Source organism: Homalodisca vitripennis, chromosome 2, assembly GCF_021130785.1.
Source record: "Homalodisca vitripennis isolate AUS2020 chromosome 2, UT_GWSS_2.1, whole genome shotgun sequence".
NCBI lineage: Eukaryota > Metazoa > Arthropoda > Insecta > Hemiptera > Cicadellidae > Homalodisca > Homalodisca vitripennis.
In genome coordinates, this window is record NC_060208.1 from 147092462 (window position 1) to 147108191 (window position 15730).

The 15730-nt window shown below is 31.6% G+C and overlaps 1 protein-coding gene across 2 annotated transcripts in view; it reads right to left on the reverse strand.

Annotated features, from left to right (window-relative positions):
• Positions 1–3396: 3396 nt before the first annotated feature.
• The window catches only part of LOC124354863 (minor histocompatibility antigen H13), a 31917-nt gene continuing 19583 nt past the window's right edge, over positions 3397–15730 (reverse strand). The window contains exons 7-9 of one of the 2 annotated variants that reach the window (XM_046805622.1): positions 10119–10307; positions 6586–6669; positions 3397–4636 (exon numbers count right to left, since the gene is read on the reverse strand). In XM_046805622.1, the coding sequence (XP_046661578.1) occupies positions 4528–4636; positions 6586–6669; positions 10119–10307 (382 nt within the window). In that variant the 3' untranslated portion in view covers positions 3397–4527. The remainder of the gene's footprint in view (positions 4637–6585; positions 6670–10118; positions 10308–15730) is intronic. The other variant, XM_046805623.1, reaches the window with a different exon arrangement.

A 15730-nucleotide genomic window follows, 5' to 3' on the forward strand; every position in this document is an offset into this window, starting at 1 on the left:
GGCAAACTCTACTATGGTACTGGAAATATCTTAGACCTGAAATATGTGATAAAGGCTAGAAATTAGACGCTTTTTGACCGAAGTAGATATCCGTGACCTGTGTATTTGTATTTTATTGATCAAAATAATAATGCAGGTTCAGCTGTGACATTGCAAATATAATTAATCAATTTGAACCAGAAATGCTCTTCCACATGCAAAACATGATACATTAATTAAATTAAACTCTGATAATATTCACCATAAACTTAAATAATATCTACTTGATGTATCCCTACTACCATCATTTAACATCATAAGTGCTTTTACTAAGTAATATAAGGACTTCGGTTCTAAAGATTGCATGCGAAGCCGTGGGTAACAGCTAGTATAATAATAGAAGGGAAATAAAATCTAGTTTTTGGCCATTACATTAGATTTCCCTCTTGCATTCACTGCTAAAATATTTTATATTTTAATATTTTTAATCAAAGTACATTATAATAACAGTAAGTTACATTAGGAATTTCACTGGACAAAAAGTAAATGCATTTGTTCATACAAAATAAATACTTAACTATTAAATTGAGTCTGTTGTTTTTTGTTTTTCTTCACAATATCACGAAACAAACAAAACATTATTTCAAATTTTGCTTCAGACATCCTACTATCTTAATAATATTATAAATGTTAGTGCTTTGATTGTTTAGCTTTCACACATAAACCATTCACCCAATTGTACTAAAATGTTATACATGGACATTGTTAGGGTTCTTAGTATGAATATAAACCTATTTTTCTTTTAAAAAAAAACCACTCTGGGCTACGCTAGTCTCTAAAATAGCAAAAAATCCCATCTTGATCTCTAAAGTTATATAATATGAATTGAAAGAACCTGTAAAATGTAATCAACTGTTCTGTGTAAACATTGGTTTCTAACAACAAAAACATATGTTTAATTAATTTAACCACTACTTTCTATTTCATTAAATTTATAGTGAGTAAATTCTCTAAGAAGTAACCATTAGTTATCACTCCGTTTTTAGATTTCAGCGTTTAGGTAAGTACTCATCTACCTTATAACTCCACCTCAGAAAATCTTCTAAAACATAAGATTGTCAGAATTTGACTCCGAAAACTCTCTTTGAATTTGTCCGCAAGAAGTACACTAGATTAAATATCACTGGACTGTGATTTGAACTAATGTAACAATGCCAGCTCTAAAATGTTCTAAAATATTTTTCAGTTTACAGTCAAACCTTAATATAACGAACCTCAATATAACAAATTCCTTGATATAACATATTTTTTAAATCCCCTAGAAGTCTCCGTAAGAATCAATGCAAATTTCACATCTACATAACAAATAAAGCATACTCACAACCTCGATATAACGAATTTTTAGTAATCTTGGAAAAAATAAATCACCCTCGGTATAGCGAATTTTTCGTTATTAGAACCTCTTGTAGCGAAATTAACCTCTATATAATGAATTTTCCACGACTCCATCTTGTTATAACGAACATAAACAAACGTCATAAACATCGTTTAACAGTTATGCTGGGAGCAAACTGCACAGGGACTCATAAATTAAAGCCTTTAGTAATTGGAAAAGTGAATAAAAACCACATTGTTTTAAAAACGTGAATGAACTTCCTAGACTACATGGCGAATACAAAGGCTTGGATGAATCGTGACACTTTCAGTGCATGGCTTCAAAGTGTTAAAGATATGAATAAGAAAAAGAAGAAAATTCTCATTTTCAATGATAACTGCACGGCTCATGGAGACATTCCTAGGCTGAGTAACATTAGGGTCGAGTATCTTCCTCCAAACTGCAACCGCTTGACCAGGGCATTATCCGAAATTTTAAAGTAAATTATGAAAAAGAGGTCGTACACAGTTCCTTAGACATGGAAAGCCGTTTACCTACAAATATCAATGTCTTGGCGCCATGTGGATGATCACAAAAGTGTGAAGTAAAGTTACAGAAACTACAATTTGTAATTGTTTCAAGAAGAGTGGATTTACTGTCACAACTCAGGAGAATAATTCAGACCAGCCTCCTACACAAGAAATCAACACTGCGGAGGGTTGGGAATCAGCCAAAGAAGCATTAGAGCTAGAGAAGGATGCAGAGTTCAAAGACTGTTACTTTTGATGACGACGTGGCTGTGTGTGGAGAGTTGACGGACGCTGACATCATTTCTTCTGTGACCTCTGTTCTGGACAAAAATGTGGCTGCCGAAGATGACGATTACGATGAACCAGATTGTGTAATGCCCGGCCCGAATTTAAAAGAGGCTCGTGAAGCCGTTGGTGTTCTAAAGTGTTTTTTTCTTAAAAAGGGTGGTTTGAGTGAAAGTGTGGTAAAATCTGTAACTGAATTGGATTGCTCATTGGATATTATCAACATCACATCACAAAAGCAGAGTACTATTACTAATTTTTTCTCTAACAAAAAGAGCGAAAACAGCATCAATAATGATGCCATTGAAACATAAAATGTAGATTAGGCCATTTAACCTTTAACAATTCGTAATTTCCAGTTTAGTAATACTTTACAGTAAGATTACTGTATTTTATTTTACTGAATTTTTTATTATCTTTAGTGTAGCATAAGATTTTTAAGTTTTTGTTCAGGTCATGTTTGTTTTCCAACTTTTTTTTAATGTGTTTTCAAAGTACATAGCTACAGTATTACACTTTTTCTGTTATACATACTGTATTCTTAACTGAAACACAAAATTAAAATAAGGTTTCATTGTTCCAAATTAAATTCATTTTTATTTCATTTTACACACTATTTAAATACAGTACAGCATACAATTTCACAACATTTTAACACGATGGTCTGTGAACCTTGATGAAGCGGAATTGTACCTAACATAACCTCAATATAACGAATCTCATTATAACAAATACTCAATATAACGATTTTTCTGTGTCCGGTCCCTTGAGGTTCTTTATATTGAGGTTTGACTGTATAAAGAAACAATCACGTATAAATTGTGTCATTATTAATGTACTTTTAACTGTACATTTAGAAAATATGAAGTATTACAAATTAAAGACAATGTTACTATCTAACTTTTACTATAAATCTAAAGACTGTTATAAAACCCTTCTATGTTGCCTTTTGACAGAAGTAGGCTTTTCTGATCTGTGATATAATATTTTATTGATTGGGTAACAAAATTAACAAAAAATACTAAGAACAAAATAAATTACAATGGCCATAAATAGTGTATATTTGAACATATTTTTTTGGGTGTGTCAAGAAGGCAAACTCTACACTGACGTCAGAAATATAATTCATTCCAACCAGAAACCTACAAAATTGAGTGTGAAACTGCGGGGTAACTGCTAGTATTAAATATTCTTCCCAAGGAAGGGATGAAAATGAATTATCAGGACTTCTGCAATCAATTGTTTATTACAATCAATTCAACATAATTATAAAATACATTATGTATTTACAATAAAAATAGCTCACAGCATTATTTATCATCCTTAATTGAATATAGAGATTGAGTTTCTCAAGAATCGGCACGAAACACATCACACAATGTGACAAATAAGACTTGTGCCACTCCTTTCAAATTATTCATAAATGTATTTGTCTTTACACCAATATATTTTTGAAGTAGAACTTTATACCAAAAAAACCTATAATTATATTTTATATGTAAGCACATAAGAAATTATGTTTGTGGCACACTTCAGTTTTTTTAGCTGTTATATTTCTAAAAATAATATTGTCTATTTTCTTCAATAAATTACTAAGTATAACAGCATTGTGTATCATCTTTATGATGTTCTGTAAGTATTTGGAAAGAAAAGATAATTTCTCTGAAGTTAAACATAACAGTTTCATTAACAAATAAAAACTGCATTTGACTATTCAGAAGTGAAAGTGTAAAACTGTTTCAAGGCTATCACTCATGAACAGACCTAGGTGTTTAATACAAGTGTTATGCATTAAAATACTCTTATTGCACACAAACTGAAAACTAACCTAGTGGAATGTTTGGAATTGAGGAAATTGTTTTCATCTAGTAAATTAATTATAATCATCAGTTGTTAGTAGAATAAAAGAGAGATAACTGGTAAATGACAGTTGAAGCTGAAAGAATTGTTTTAGAAGATAAATGTTGAAATTTTAAAAGAATTACAATTTCCATAATATAAAAAAGTTGTTATATTAAATAAGTTACCATAAGAAAATTATTTACATTTTAATACAAATCATAACACAGATATTGACCAAATAAAATTATTTGAAAATTTTTATAGTTTTTAACAAAAAGAATTAATTTTTAACTTAAAGAAATGCAATGAAAAATATCTTTGAATTTTAAAGCATCCAAAACTAAAGAGATGTCATGATGAAAGTCAAAACAGCATCATTCAGTATGCACAGATCCAAGTCCATCCAAATACTCCAAATGAAAACAAAGTCACTCCTCACAGGACGTGAGGACATAAGTACAAGAGTGTATGTGCGTGTGGAAGGAAGCTAAGTCAGGAAGGCAATACTGAAGGGTATTATTTGTCTTTCTTCGCTTTAATGGCAGCCTTCGTGGAAGTTGTCGTAGTAGCAGGGGTGGTGGAAGGCTCTTTGCTGTCAATCTTTTTCTCAGGATGATCTTCGTACCTGAAATTTTAATTCTTATTAAGTAACACATATACATACACTTTTCTGTTCTTTCAAACTTTAATTTGAAAGTGGTTGAAGATATGATGTAACAAAGGTTTTGTGTTTAAGTAAAGAAGACATTGACATGGTACACCACTACCCCCTTCTTCCATACGTCATGAGAATTACAGTAGTTTACATTATTAATACGAGGTGGTATCAGAACATTACAACGGACTATACTTGCCATATTTTTTTTAAATGACTGTATAAGCCTTGCGTGCCTATAGCTTCTGCCGCAGTAGTTGCTGAATCATTGTGCTGAGTTTCGTTGTTGTGAGTGGTTAGGTTATGTCTACAAGTTGTGCTTTGTAGTTGTGTGTTATCATTACAAAGCAATTTTTGTGATATCTGATAAATTTGAGCAACGGGTTCCACTGTAAAGGATTGTCTGAAGAGTAAATGGACATGTTCTACATTGCCCTTCAGTTTGCAAATGTACAGGCAGCGTGCTTTGGCCAGCCTTCCTCTCTGTCTTAGTTCCAGCTACCACTTATTAGTGTGTGATCATCAATTAAGTGTCAAATTATAAAAGTAAAAGTAGAAATAAAGTGTGAAATTTGCTAAGTAACAGCACTGGTGGTATTCCACATGGATACAAAATAAAAAGGTTTATAATGAAATAGTTGTTAACTCAGGATAATTTTTTATGGTATGACAGTGTTTAAAGATAGATGAAGATAATAAGAAAAGTTTATGACATTATCTGAAACTTGGTGAATAGGAATTTTACCATCTAAATAGCAAACATAGAGGAGTCTTTTAAAATATAACAATAAAATTGTATTATATGTTCAAAAAAATAAATTTAAAATTTTGGGATCAAGTCTGAAATAAAATTAAAAATTAGGGCGTAGGAAATAATTTCTTCAATATATTGATATATAATCATGAAATACATAAATACATGGTGGCATACTTTGGGGCTAAATGTGTGAATGATTTAAATGGAGGATTAACTCATTTGTTACTCATTTTAAAATCATTATGTTGTAAAAATTACTTTAATGTATTATTACGCTTTCGTTATTATACATTATTATACCTTACATTTAATATTATTATTTTTTGTTGTCAATAGGCTAATTATATTTATTGTATTTTGTTCAGTTATCTCGTTCTTTTCAATTAATTTCTGTATGTTTTTAATATGATAAATTATACCGAGGTTAAGTGAAAGAGATGACTTTAGAATCCTAACTTCTCCTTTAATAAAGCCAAGTTACTCAACTGTATATTTATTTTGAGTGTCAGAAGAGCACAGCTTTGTTGAAGAAAGGCTTTGCAAATAAAATATGTTACATTATATTACTGTATTGTTTCATATCAAATTAGTTGATTAATAGGTAGCATTTTTGAAAATATGGTTGAGTCAATGTTATTGTTAGTTTTAACTATATTTGCTTATTTAACAACATTTGCATTAAGTGAATTACAGTTAAAACATTTTTACACATCTCCTGCTTATGTTCAAACACAAAAACTTAAAAATTAAACAAACAGGCAGTTAAGAAACAAGGCAAAGAGGGTTTGTCATACAAGGATATATTATTCGCAAAAGTGAATTCGTCCACTGCCCAAAGCGTTGTGGGCATTACAATTTTGTATAGTGGCCAAAATGGACTACCCACAATGCAATGTGGGCAATTGTATTGCTCAACCAAAATCCAAAGCAACTCCAGTCCTAATAGTTGTGGGTATGGGTAGAATTTCAAGCAGTGGTCAAATTTGGCTATTGTAAATATCAGAACACCTTGCCTACAAGCTTGGGTTTGTTAGACAAATATTGGTATAACACATAAAACAAGTGTTATCAAAAGATCATAAGACAGGTTCAAGCATTAATAAATCAGTATGTTAAATGTTCTAATGCACTGATAGGAACTTTGAAAAAAAAAAACTTATACATGGAGTCATCAGGTTCGCCCAAAACCACATTTTCGTTAAGGTCATCACTATCATCGTATTCTTCATCAGGATGGTCAGCATATCTGGAATCAAGGGCTTCTGTACAAGCTGCAGATAAGTAACATTAGAACAATAAAGTCTACCTATTATTTTTATACAATCTTGCATAGTTTATTCTAATATAATATGACCTCTATATTCTAGAGCCCAAGTAGATTTAGTAAACTGCATAAGCATGTACAATAACAAAAGTCAACAACAAAATGAAATGTTATTGCAGCTATGAATGATATTTTGATAATCTGACTCTAGACATTTAAATGCATTTTCCTCATGCTAAGAAGTAGTTTATGAGAATATGGACAAATCAACAGAATTCCAACCAAGAAGGATCAGAATAAAATTCACTAAAGTAAATTGGACTTTCATTGAATTTAAAGTAACCTTGAAATATTCTAATTCATCGCTTTTCCTGATGTTCATGTAATTTCTATTCCCATAGGACAAATCCCAATTTACAACAGAAATGATGTACCTTCTAACTCATTAAAAGTTACAGTACCACTTCCAATTACAGTGCCAGTTTTGGAACCACTCAAAGACGTAGCTAAAAAATGTGTACAAAGGGATAGAGATTATACCAGGGATTGGTTGTATGGAATACCTCTCAACATCAGGGGGTGCAGGAATAAATTCCTACAATTTAATACATTTAACTCTGAGAAGATATTCTTAAAATAATAGTGTGTGTACTAGGCCTTAGTAGTGTTTTAATATAGTCAAGTCGCTTATTGCTTATTACCGTAATGTATTTTTGAATTCATTATTGTGATTACGGCAATAAACAGCCAATCAATACCATATCATATATCATAAAATTTTATTATGGTCAACAAACAATAAACTATAGCATTAAAGATGTTAAAAATCTGATTTTAAAAAGTATAAATTTGTAAACATTTCCAGGGAGGATGCCAGACCCCTGTTTTGCTAGAGGATCAAACAGTGGTGTCACCTTTCACATTTAGCACTTACCAAATTCAAGTCCTATACATGACACTGGAATATCAGCATTAATTAACAAAGGAATTCAAACTATTTTATTGCACACATAACATAGCTATGGTGGGAAGATTTGATTCAATGTAAATGTTGAGTTTAGCTCTAGTTCACCTTCCTTTTAATGCAGTGTCTGAAATCTGACACTTTTGCAGACTTGACTCATGTTCAGTCAAAATATAAAAGAAAACTGGTGAGGAAGAAGATAAAAAAACTCTTTGCCTTGTTTTGTATAACAATGTATTAGTTTACAGGACATTGAACCTGTATAAAGAATATTTCAATATAATTAATTGGATCTGTTGAGTAAATCTAGAGGAAAATACCACACATAACAAATTGATAAAATTGACTCTTTCAGTATGTATAGGTTCCAAACAATTGTTTTGGCAATTTTAAAATGAAGTTTTGGGTATGAAAATCTGGAAATAACAATAAAGGTACCTACAATAAAATTAAAAAAATTATTTCGTAATAAACAATTTTATATTTAACCCTTTTAGAACCAAGGATTTTCAGATTTTCTTTGCCAAAAAGGCTGACTAGTTTTGAACAATAAAATATTCAAATGACTCAAACCTTTTTTACTTGCATAAGCTAGGAAACAATTACAAAAATAAATATTGTGATTTTTCAGTAAAAAATGTTTGACTACACATATTTTGTACCGCAAACAATATTCTTTATATGAAAAAATTATTATATTTAATTAACAAAAATTTGGAAAATATGACAAATACCAGTCAGATTACTTAGTACACATATTTATTTACAGGTTATTTACAGATACGTTGTTAGAAGATTGCAAGTTATTTGAACAATATTTATAAAAAAATTGAGGATAAGTAATAATATCAGTACTAATCTGATATTAAGAATTTTTAACAAAAACTTTTAACATAGAGATTGACTAAATTTTTAATATTTTCTCAAATTTCTTTTAATAATTTTTAAACATTATTATTCGATGTAGCCTAAACATACAAAATACAGCATAATCAAAACTAACAATGTTATGTTGGAGTTTGGGTGATTTTTCTAAAAAAAGCAAGAATTATCAAACCCATTAGTTGACTGAATGTTAGCCAAGGAAAACAAGAGCTGCCAACTGGGCAATTACTTTTTGTACATTGTCAATCTTAGTTATTGCATGATAATTCACTGTGAACACACTATGACATAAACAAACTAAAAACAATATCAGGCAGCTGGCTATCAGATGTCAATAACAACAGGAAGCAAACTTGACTAGATGTTGTGAAAGCGAGCAGTCCAGTTACACAATTTCTTCTTTCTTATACTGTTGTGGAGTAAATCATTACTGAATCCAAAAACATGTTACCAAACAAAAACTATAAATAGGGTTGGATTAGAATTTTTTTAATAAAAGCCAATTATTAATTTTTTTAAACTTAACCCATTGGGGTAAGACATACAAACTGGTTACGTAGTCTATGTTTAGCCATTCTTTATTGTTATGGACTATTCTAGTTCCAAAATATGTACTAGATATCATTAGCATGGTCTTCATTGGTTCTTTTACTAAGAGGAAAATGTATTTCATTTTGTTTTGTTACTGGCAGAGCACTGAATTGCTCACCTGTTTATTCGAGTGATTTGACATTGTTTGCAATTGTCAGCTAATACATGTGAGGTTAGGTTAGTTGTGAATTGATCGAAATGGAATTTCAAAAGCTGCGTGATTCTGACATTACTTTTAATACTATACATTGATTATAAGTACGATTCTAATATCAGTGACAGTGATGAAAATGAGGAAGATATAATTATTTCCCACGCTCAAATGCCGGATATTCACACAAAGGTAGAATACTAAAAACAGACAAAATATGTGAATATTATGTTTTTATTGTTATTTTTAAAGTAATTTGTATATAGTGAATCAAAAACAGAATAATTACCAAAGAAACAAGCAGTTTGAGAAAATGTACACAAACTCTTAAAAAAAACACTACTGGTAATATTTTTTACTATTTCATTTTTAAGCTTATTATTTTATATCTGTGTATGAAAATTGTTATTTCTGTTTAAACCATTGTCATATTTTAACTAAAGTATATGAAAAAGCTAGTTAAAAAATAATTATAAATTAATTAAAATGTTTGTTTTCAATAATATTAACATTTTTACATACATGTACAAAATTTAATATGTTGCGAAATAAATAACTGTATTACACATATATGGTATGTAGTATATATTCAATGAAGATTTTACTGTGAAGACAGTGGTAAAACATTTAATGCTCAATAACTACTTCTTCAATGGGTTAAAACTCGAACTACCGATATATTGTAGATTGTCTTTTAGGTGAAGGACAAAACTTACAAAATATTGTTAAGGATTAAGACAGGCATAAGGGGAGGTAGGATGAAGTACAGTAAGAAGAACACACATTATCTCTTATACTTATTCTTATAACTTGACTGAAAATTGTAAGTAGGATACTTACTGAAACATTGCTGCAATGTCCCCCTTAATGAGAGCTAGAGAGAGAGGTGTGCCCAGACAAGCGGGTACAAGATATAGCAAAGCTGGTTGTGCGTGTTTGAACATGTGCATTACAAAAATGGTAGCCACCAGCCCCAAGAAGTACGCAATGAATGTTGCATAGAAGTAGAATTTGGAGTTACGATTCAAGCTGAAACATATAAAAGTAATTACAATTTTTATTTGCTCAGAGTTCCCACTCAATCTAAATTACATAATTCACTGTTCTCTCAGGGTCTTTAGTGTCAAAAAAGTAATTTCACAGTCAATTCCTTTTCATAAACAACATTACAAATGAAAATAGAAATAAATATTAAATTTTGCCTTAATTCACTAACGTTGTCAATGATTCATGCAAGAATGTATGGACACATCTAAAATATACAAATCCATTTTAGGCTTCAAGTAAGACACAAGTAGAGGTTGGTATGCAAAACACTGATAAAACACTGGAAAAAGGTGTTGGCTGTGGCAGCAAAATTACTGGTCCTTTAAAGGTGGCTAATGGAAGTTTCAACGTTCTACTGTAATTCAAGTTCTCCTTCTCTGCCTTATTCAGCAGTGACTGTCTCTTGATCAAGTAACATGAATGAAGAACAATTTTTATTTTTTACAATGCCTCGCTGTTCCTTGCTTTTAAGGCAATGCAGAAGCGATTGAAAAGTGGCAAGATAGTTTTGAATACCCCATCCTTTTGAATCCCAGGTTTCTATCAGTTTTACAAACTGCTACTGCACTCAAATCATAGGGAAGATGCCAGATAAAACAAAAATTATTACCATATGTCCGAATGTTATTATCATTCAAAGAACACTAGTGGAATAGTAACTTGTTTCTTGATTCCACAACAAAGGAGTACACTCTACTTCTATTATAAACTGTTCAGTTTTAAAATCACAAGTTTTTAACAGTAAAATAATGTTAATAGCAACAGAACTGAAACAAAACACACCTGTATTCAAGTTGAGTTCAAACACAAGAACTAGCAACGGACAAAAAAAGTGCTGAATCCTGGGATACTGCATGTATTCGTGGCTAGTTTTAGTGTTAGAATTGAAATCGGCCACTCCGTTTAAAAGCACCAATGCACACTTATTGTCTGCAACTCTAAAAGTCCAAGAGGCAAGCAGTCAGCGTTTTGAGGAAGATAGAGCTCAAAAACATGAGTTTGGTATTTCATGACCCATGTAAAACTGGCCTTCGAAGTGTATTGAATAACATTACAGAGAGGTTCATACTAGCAAGGACAAGCAGGTTGATCATAGCCGATCGTAACCAACCGCTACCGATAATAGAATGCAGTCGACAGCAGCGACATAGTCCATATGTGGGAGCATTAGACTGTTCAGAGGGGCTATTAGTTGAGAACTGATACTGGTGGACGCTCGCTTCACTCCTATTAAAATATGAATGCTGGCATGTTCGATATAGAACCGTAGAAGAAATTATGAACAATTCAGTCATCTAGAATATCACAGTTAATTGTTTCGTAGCAATACAAATTATTAGGTAAATTATTTTTTACAAAAATAAATACTAGTTGTTATATTATTTTTACATAGGCATAAAAATATTGCATGTCAAAATTGATATCGCATTAGTAAAACATACAAAACAACTATATAAAAAATTACCATGTTTTTAAAACTAAAAATAGTACATTAATTACTCCTAAATTAAAGCAGATTCATAATCCCATTAAAATTGCAATATAAATGTATAAGAGTGAATAATAGACAAAAAATATTTATTACTCTTAGCCAACTAAAAATAAAGTTGTAAACAAACTTACTTAAATTAATTTACTTATTTACATGTTAAGCTATAAATAAAACAATTAACCCATTAGCCTACTTCGACGAGACCATCTTGCCGCTAGCGCTATGCATGGTAAAATACTTTGACGAAACCATCTCGCCACCAAGTAGTTCGCCTATTTCTTACAAGATGTCAGCACCATTCAGTCCTAACTTCGTTTCTGTGTTCTATGCAATAATGGGAATTGAATAATTTAACTTTACAGTTTGGCAACACTGCAGTTGGGGAAGGGGAACATAAATAGACGATCGGAACAAGTAAACAGCTGACTCGAGTAAACAAACTAAGCGTGTGTACAATGGCGCGACATGAAGCTTTACGTAGTAGTGAAATTGATCGTTATATTGACAATGACGGATTTATTTTAAGTGAATCTGATGGTGAAATCGGTTTTAATCATGTGGAAGAAGAGTGGAGGATTGATGGTGTTGAAGAATTTAGCGACGGTGAGTCTGACAATGCCCTCTCAGATATTGATTTTGAAGAGATGGACGTAGGCCTAAACAACGCCGATGATCCTATGAATGATTTACATTTACGGAATGTTGAAGACGTTATTAGCAGTGTGGCTTCTGGTGTAACTGGATTATGGAATTTTCCAATATGGAATGACGAGCCAAACGAACCTAAAAATATTGTGTTTTTAGGCAATCAGGTAGGAGTAAATATTCGAAATCTTGACCAAATAAAAACTGAACTAGATTGTTTTGAAAAATTTTTTACTATTGAGATTTTGGAGCATATTGTTCAGCAAACAAATGTGTATGCTACCCAATGCTTAGCTGATGAAACAAAGAAAAAAAAGGTTGATAATAAATGGGTTGAATGCACAGTAAACGAGATGAAAGCATTTTTTGCTCTGATCATACTTATGGCTGTAGTGCAAAAACCAACACTCCAAAGTTATTGGACGAAAAGGAAAGTAATTGAAACATGTATCTTTACAGAAGTTATGTCATTCAAAAGGTTTCAGCTTCTAATGAGGTTCCTTCACTTAGCAAATAATAATGATGAGACTGAAACTATTGAAGACGATCAGTTGAAAAAAATTAGACCTATAATAACTTTTTTCAACCAAATTTTCAAAGAAAACTACACCCCCGATAGAGACGTATCAGTTGATGAAAGTTTGATGAAATTTCGTGGGAGGCTATCTTATGTCCAATTCAATCGAACCAAAAGGGCACAATTTGGTATAAAGTTTTTTAAAATTTGTGAGTCAAAAAGTGGGTACTGTTCTGGTTTCCAAATATACACTGGTAAAAAGGTTGTTCCTGAAGGAATGATGGTAAGTGAGGAAGTTGTAATGGAACTCTTACAACCATATTTGGAAAAAGGTTACTGCTGCCACATCGACAATTGGTATTCGTCACCGAATTTATTTCTTAGGCTTTTAGAACACATAATACCTATGCAGTAGGCACTGTCCGACCTAGTAGAAAAAACATGCCTAATGAGCTCAAAACAGGAAAGCTAGAAGTTGGTGAGGCACAACGCAGAAGCCTTGGTGGGTTACTAGTAGTGAAATGGATGGACAAGAAAATGGTCTACTGCATCAGCACATGTCATACTGATATCGACTACCAACCAACTGGCAGGTTTACCATCCCAACTAGGAAACATCCAGAACGGTTGGAAATAATGAAGCCTAAGATGATCATGGACTATAACAATGGTATGTTGGCTGTGGACCGTCAAGATCAAGTACTGGCCTATGACCCGGTCATTAGACGGTACAGTAAGGGCTATAAGAAACTGTTTTTTTATATGTTTGACATGTGCCTCTTCAATGCGTATGTAGCATATTACCAAATAAAAGGAGGGAAAAAGCCACACTTTGTAGATTTTAAAATTGGTGTCGCAGAACAGATGCTTGCATCATTGGAACAGAGAGCTAAGCCATCACCTGGGAGACCATCTACAAGCAATCCTATGAGACTACAGGGCCGGCATTTTCCACAGTCCATTCCTCCAACACCGCAGAAGGAATTCCCTACAAAAAGGTGTGCAGTGTACACAGAGCATGGACTGAGAAAGGAAAGCAGGATCCAGTGCAAACAGTGTGTAGTAGGACTCCACATTGAGTGCTTTGAAGTGTACCATACACTTCAAAAGTTCTAGGCCCAAAAGTCATACAATTTTGTGTGTGTGTATAATGTATATAGTGTATAGTAAAATGTTTTGAGCTGAAGATAATTTGGACAATTATTCTATGAAAGTAAAAGGTATGTTTATTCATTCATTTATTCTAGTAACTATGGCAATGTAACAATAAGTATACTGTAATAAGTAATTTTGCACAAAAAATGCAATTTATGTAGAAATTAACACAAAATTAACCCAAAATTAAAAATTTACAAATACTGAAATTAAAAATTATATGATATTTTCTTGGAATCAGCTATAAAATATTTAAAACAATAAAACAAAATAAATTTGTCTACGAAATTTCCAAAAAAAAGATTTTTATTTTTAAATTAACTTAAAATTAACCAAAATTAACATTAACTTACTATTTTTAAGTCGACAGTATTTGTATACTTAAAAAATTGTAATAATAAATAATTGTCAGTAAAAAATAAAAAGTGTTCATTTTGTAATTAACATAAAATTAACATAAATTAACAAAATTAACATTAACTTTTTAATTTTTTTGTGAAAAATATAGTTTAGGATGCTTTTATTAAATATCCCAAGTTTTATTAAAATCTAAACAGTACAACTAGAGTAATGGAATTTTAAGTAAAATTCTCCATTTTGGGCCAAATTAATTGGATTTACTGTGGAGTTGAGAGGCTGGAAATACTAGTAGGCCAATGGGTTAAGATTAAACTCCAGTTATATCAATTTTTACAGCAAACACTATAAAACCGTACCACACGAAATTAGGACTGAAATTTAGGTGTAATTTTGACATGCTTCCCTTGGTAAAATAAATCATTATTAAATGCACTTTTCTTGCCAAGCAAAACTACTAGTTCTGGTGAGAAAATCTACTTATAAATTTGTAAAATAAATAACAATAATAAATTTTCATGTAAAAAATTATTTGTAATAAAACTATGGGGTTTTAAGGTGATGATATATCTTATTATAAGTGACAAAAGCAAACAAATAACAATAAATCAAAGTTTTTATTTATTAGTGCATAGATATATGAAATATTGCAAATATAAAACCATAAAATATTAACATATATCATAGTGTACAATAAGTAATGCTTATATGCGACCAAGGTATTAATACATTCATCGACTCCCCGCCAGCTAAATCAACTATCATCCATATTTCAAGAAGATTGAATGATGGATGATAGTCCCATCATTCCCCTGCGCCCACGAGGTTTCGGCGATCAAATGCAACAACTGGTAGCTGTCCAATGCTCCCCAAACACTACTACAGCTGTCTGTGGCATGTTTGCGATCATCGTGCCTGCACACTGCGGTCGCCCAGCTCTTGTGAACCGCTCCATTTGATCAGGTACATTACTAAATCGCACCGCAAGACAGATTGCCACAATTAGGCTTACGCAATTCTCACTCACGTGTGAACCAGGCCTAATGACATTGCCGTGACGACAAAACATGTTGATTCATTTAATTGCAAGTTGTAAAGATTTTCACTGTTTGTAAATTGAATTCATGGCTGATAAAAGGTTTTTTCATGGTAAACAAAATTCATATCTTAATCACGTTTAGGTGTGGACCCTGTATGGACCCTAAAACTCACATAAAGAAGTAGCTTTGTGATAACATA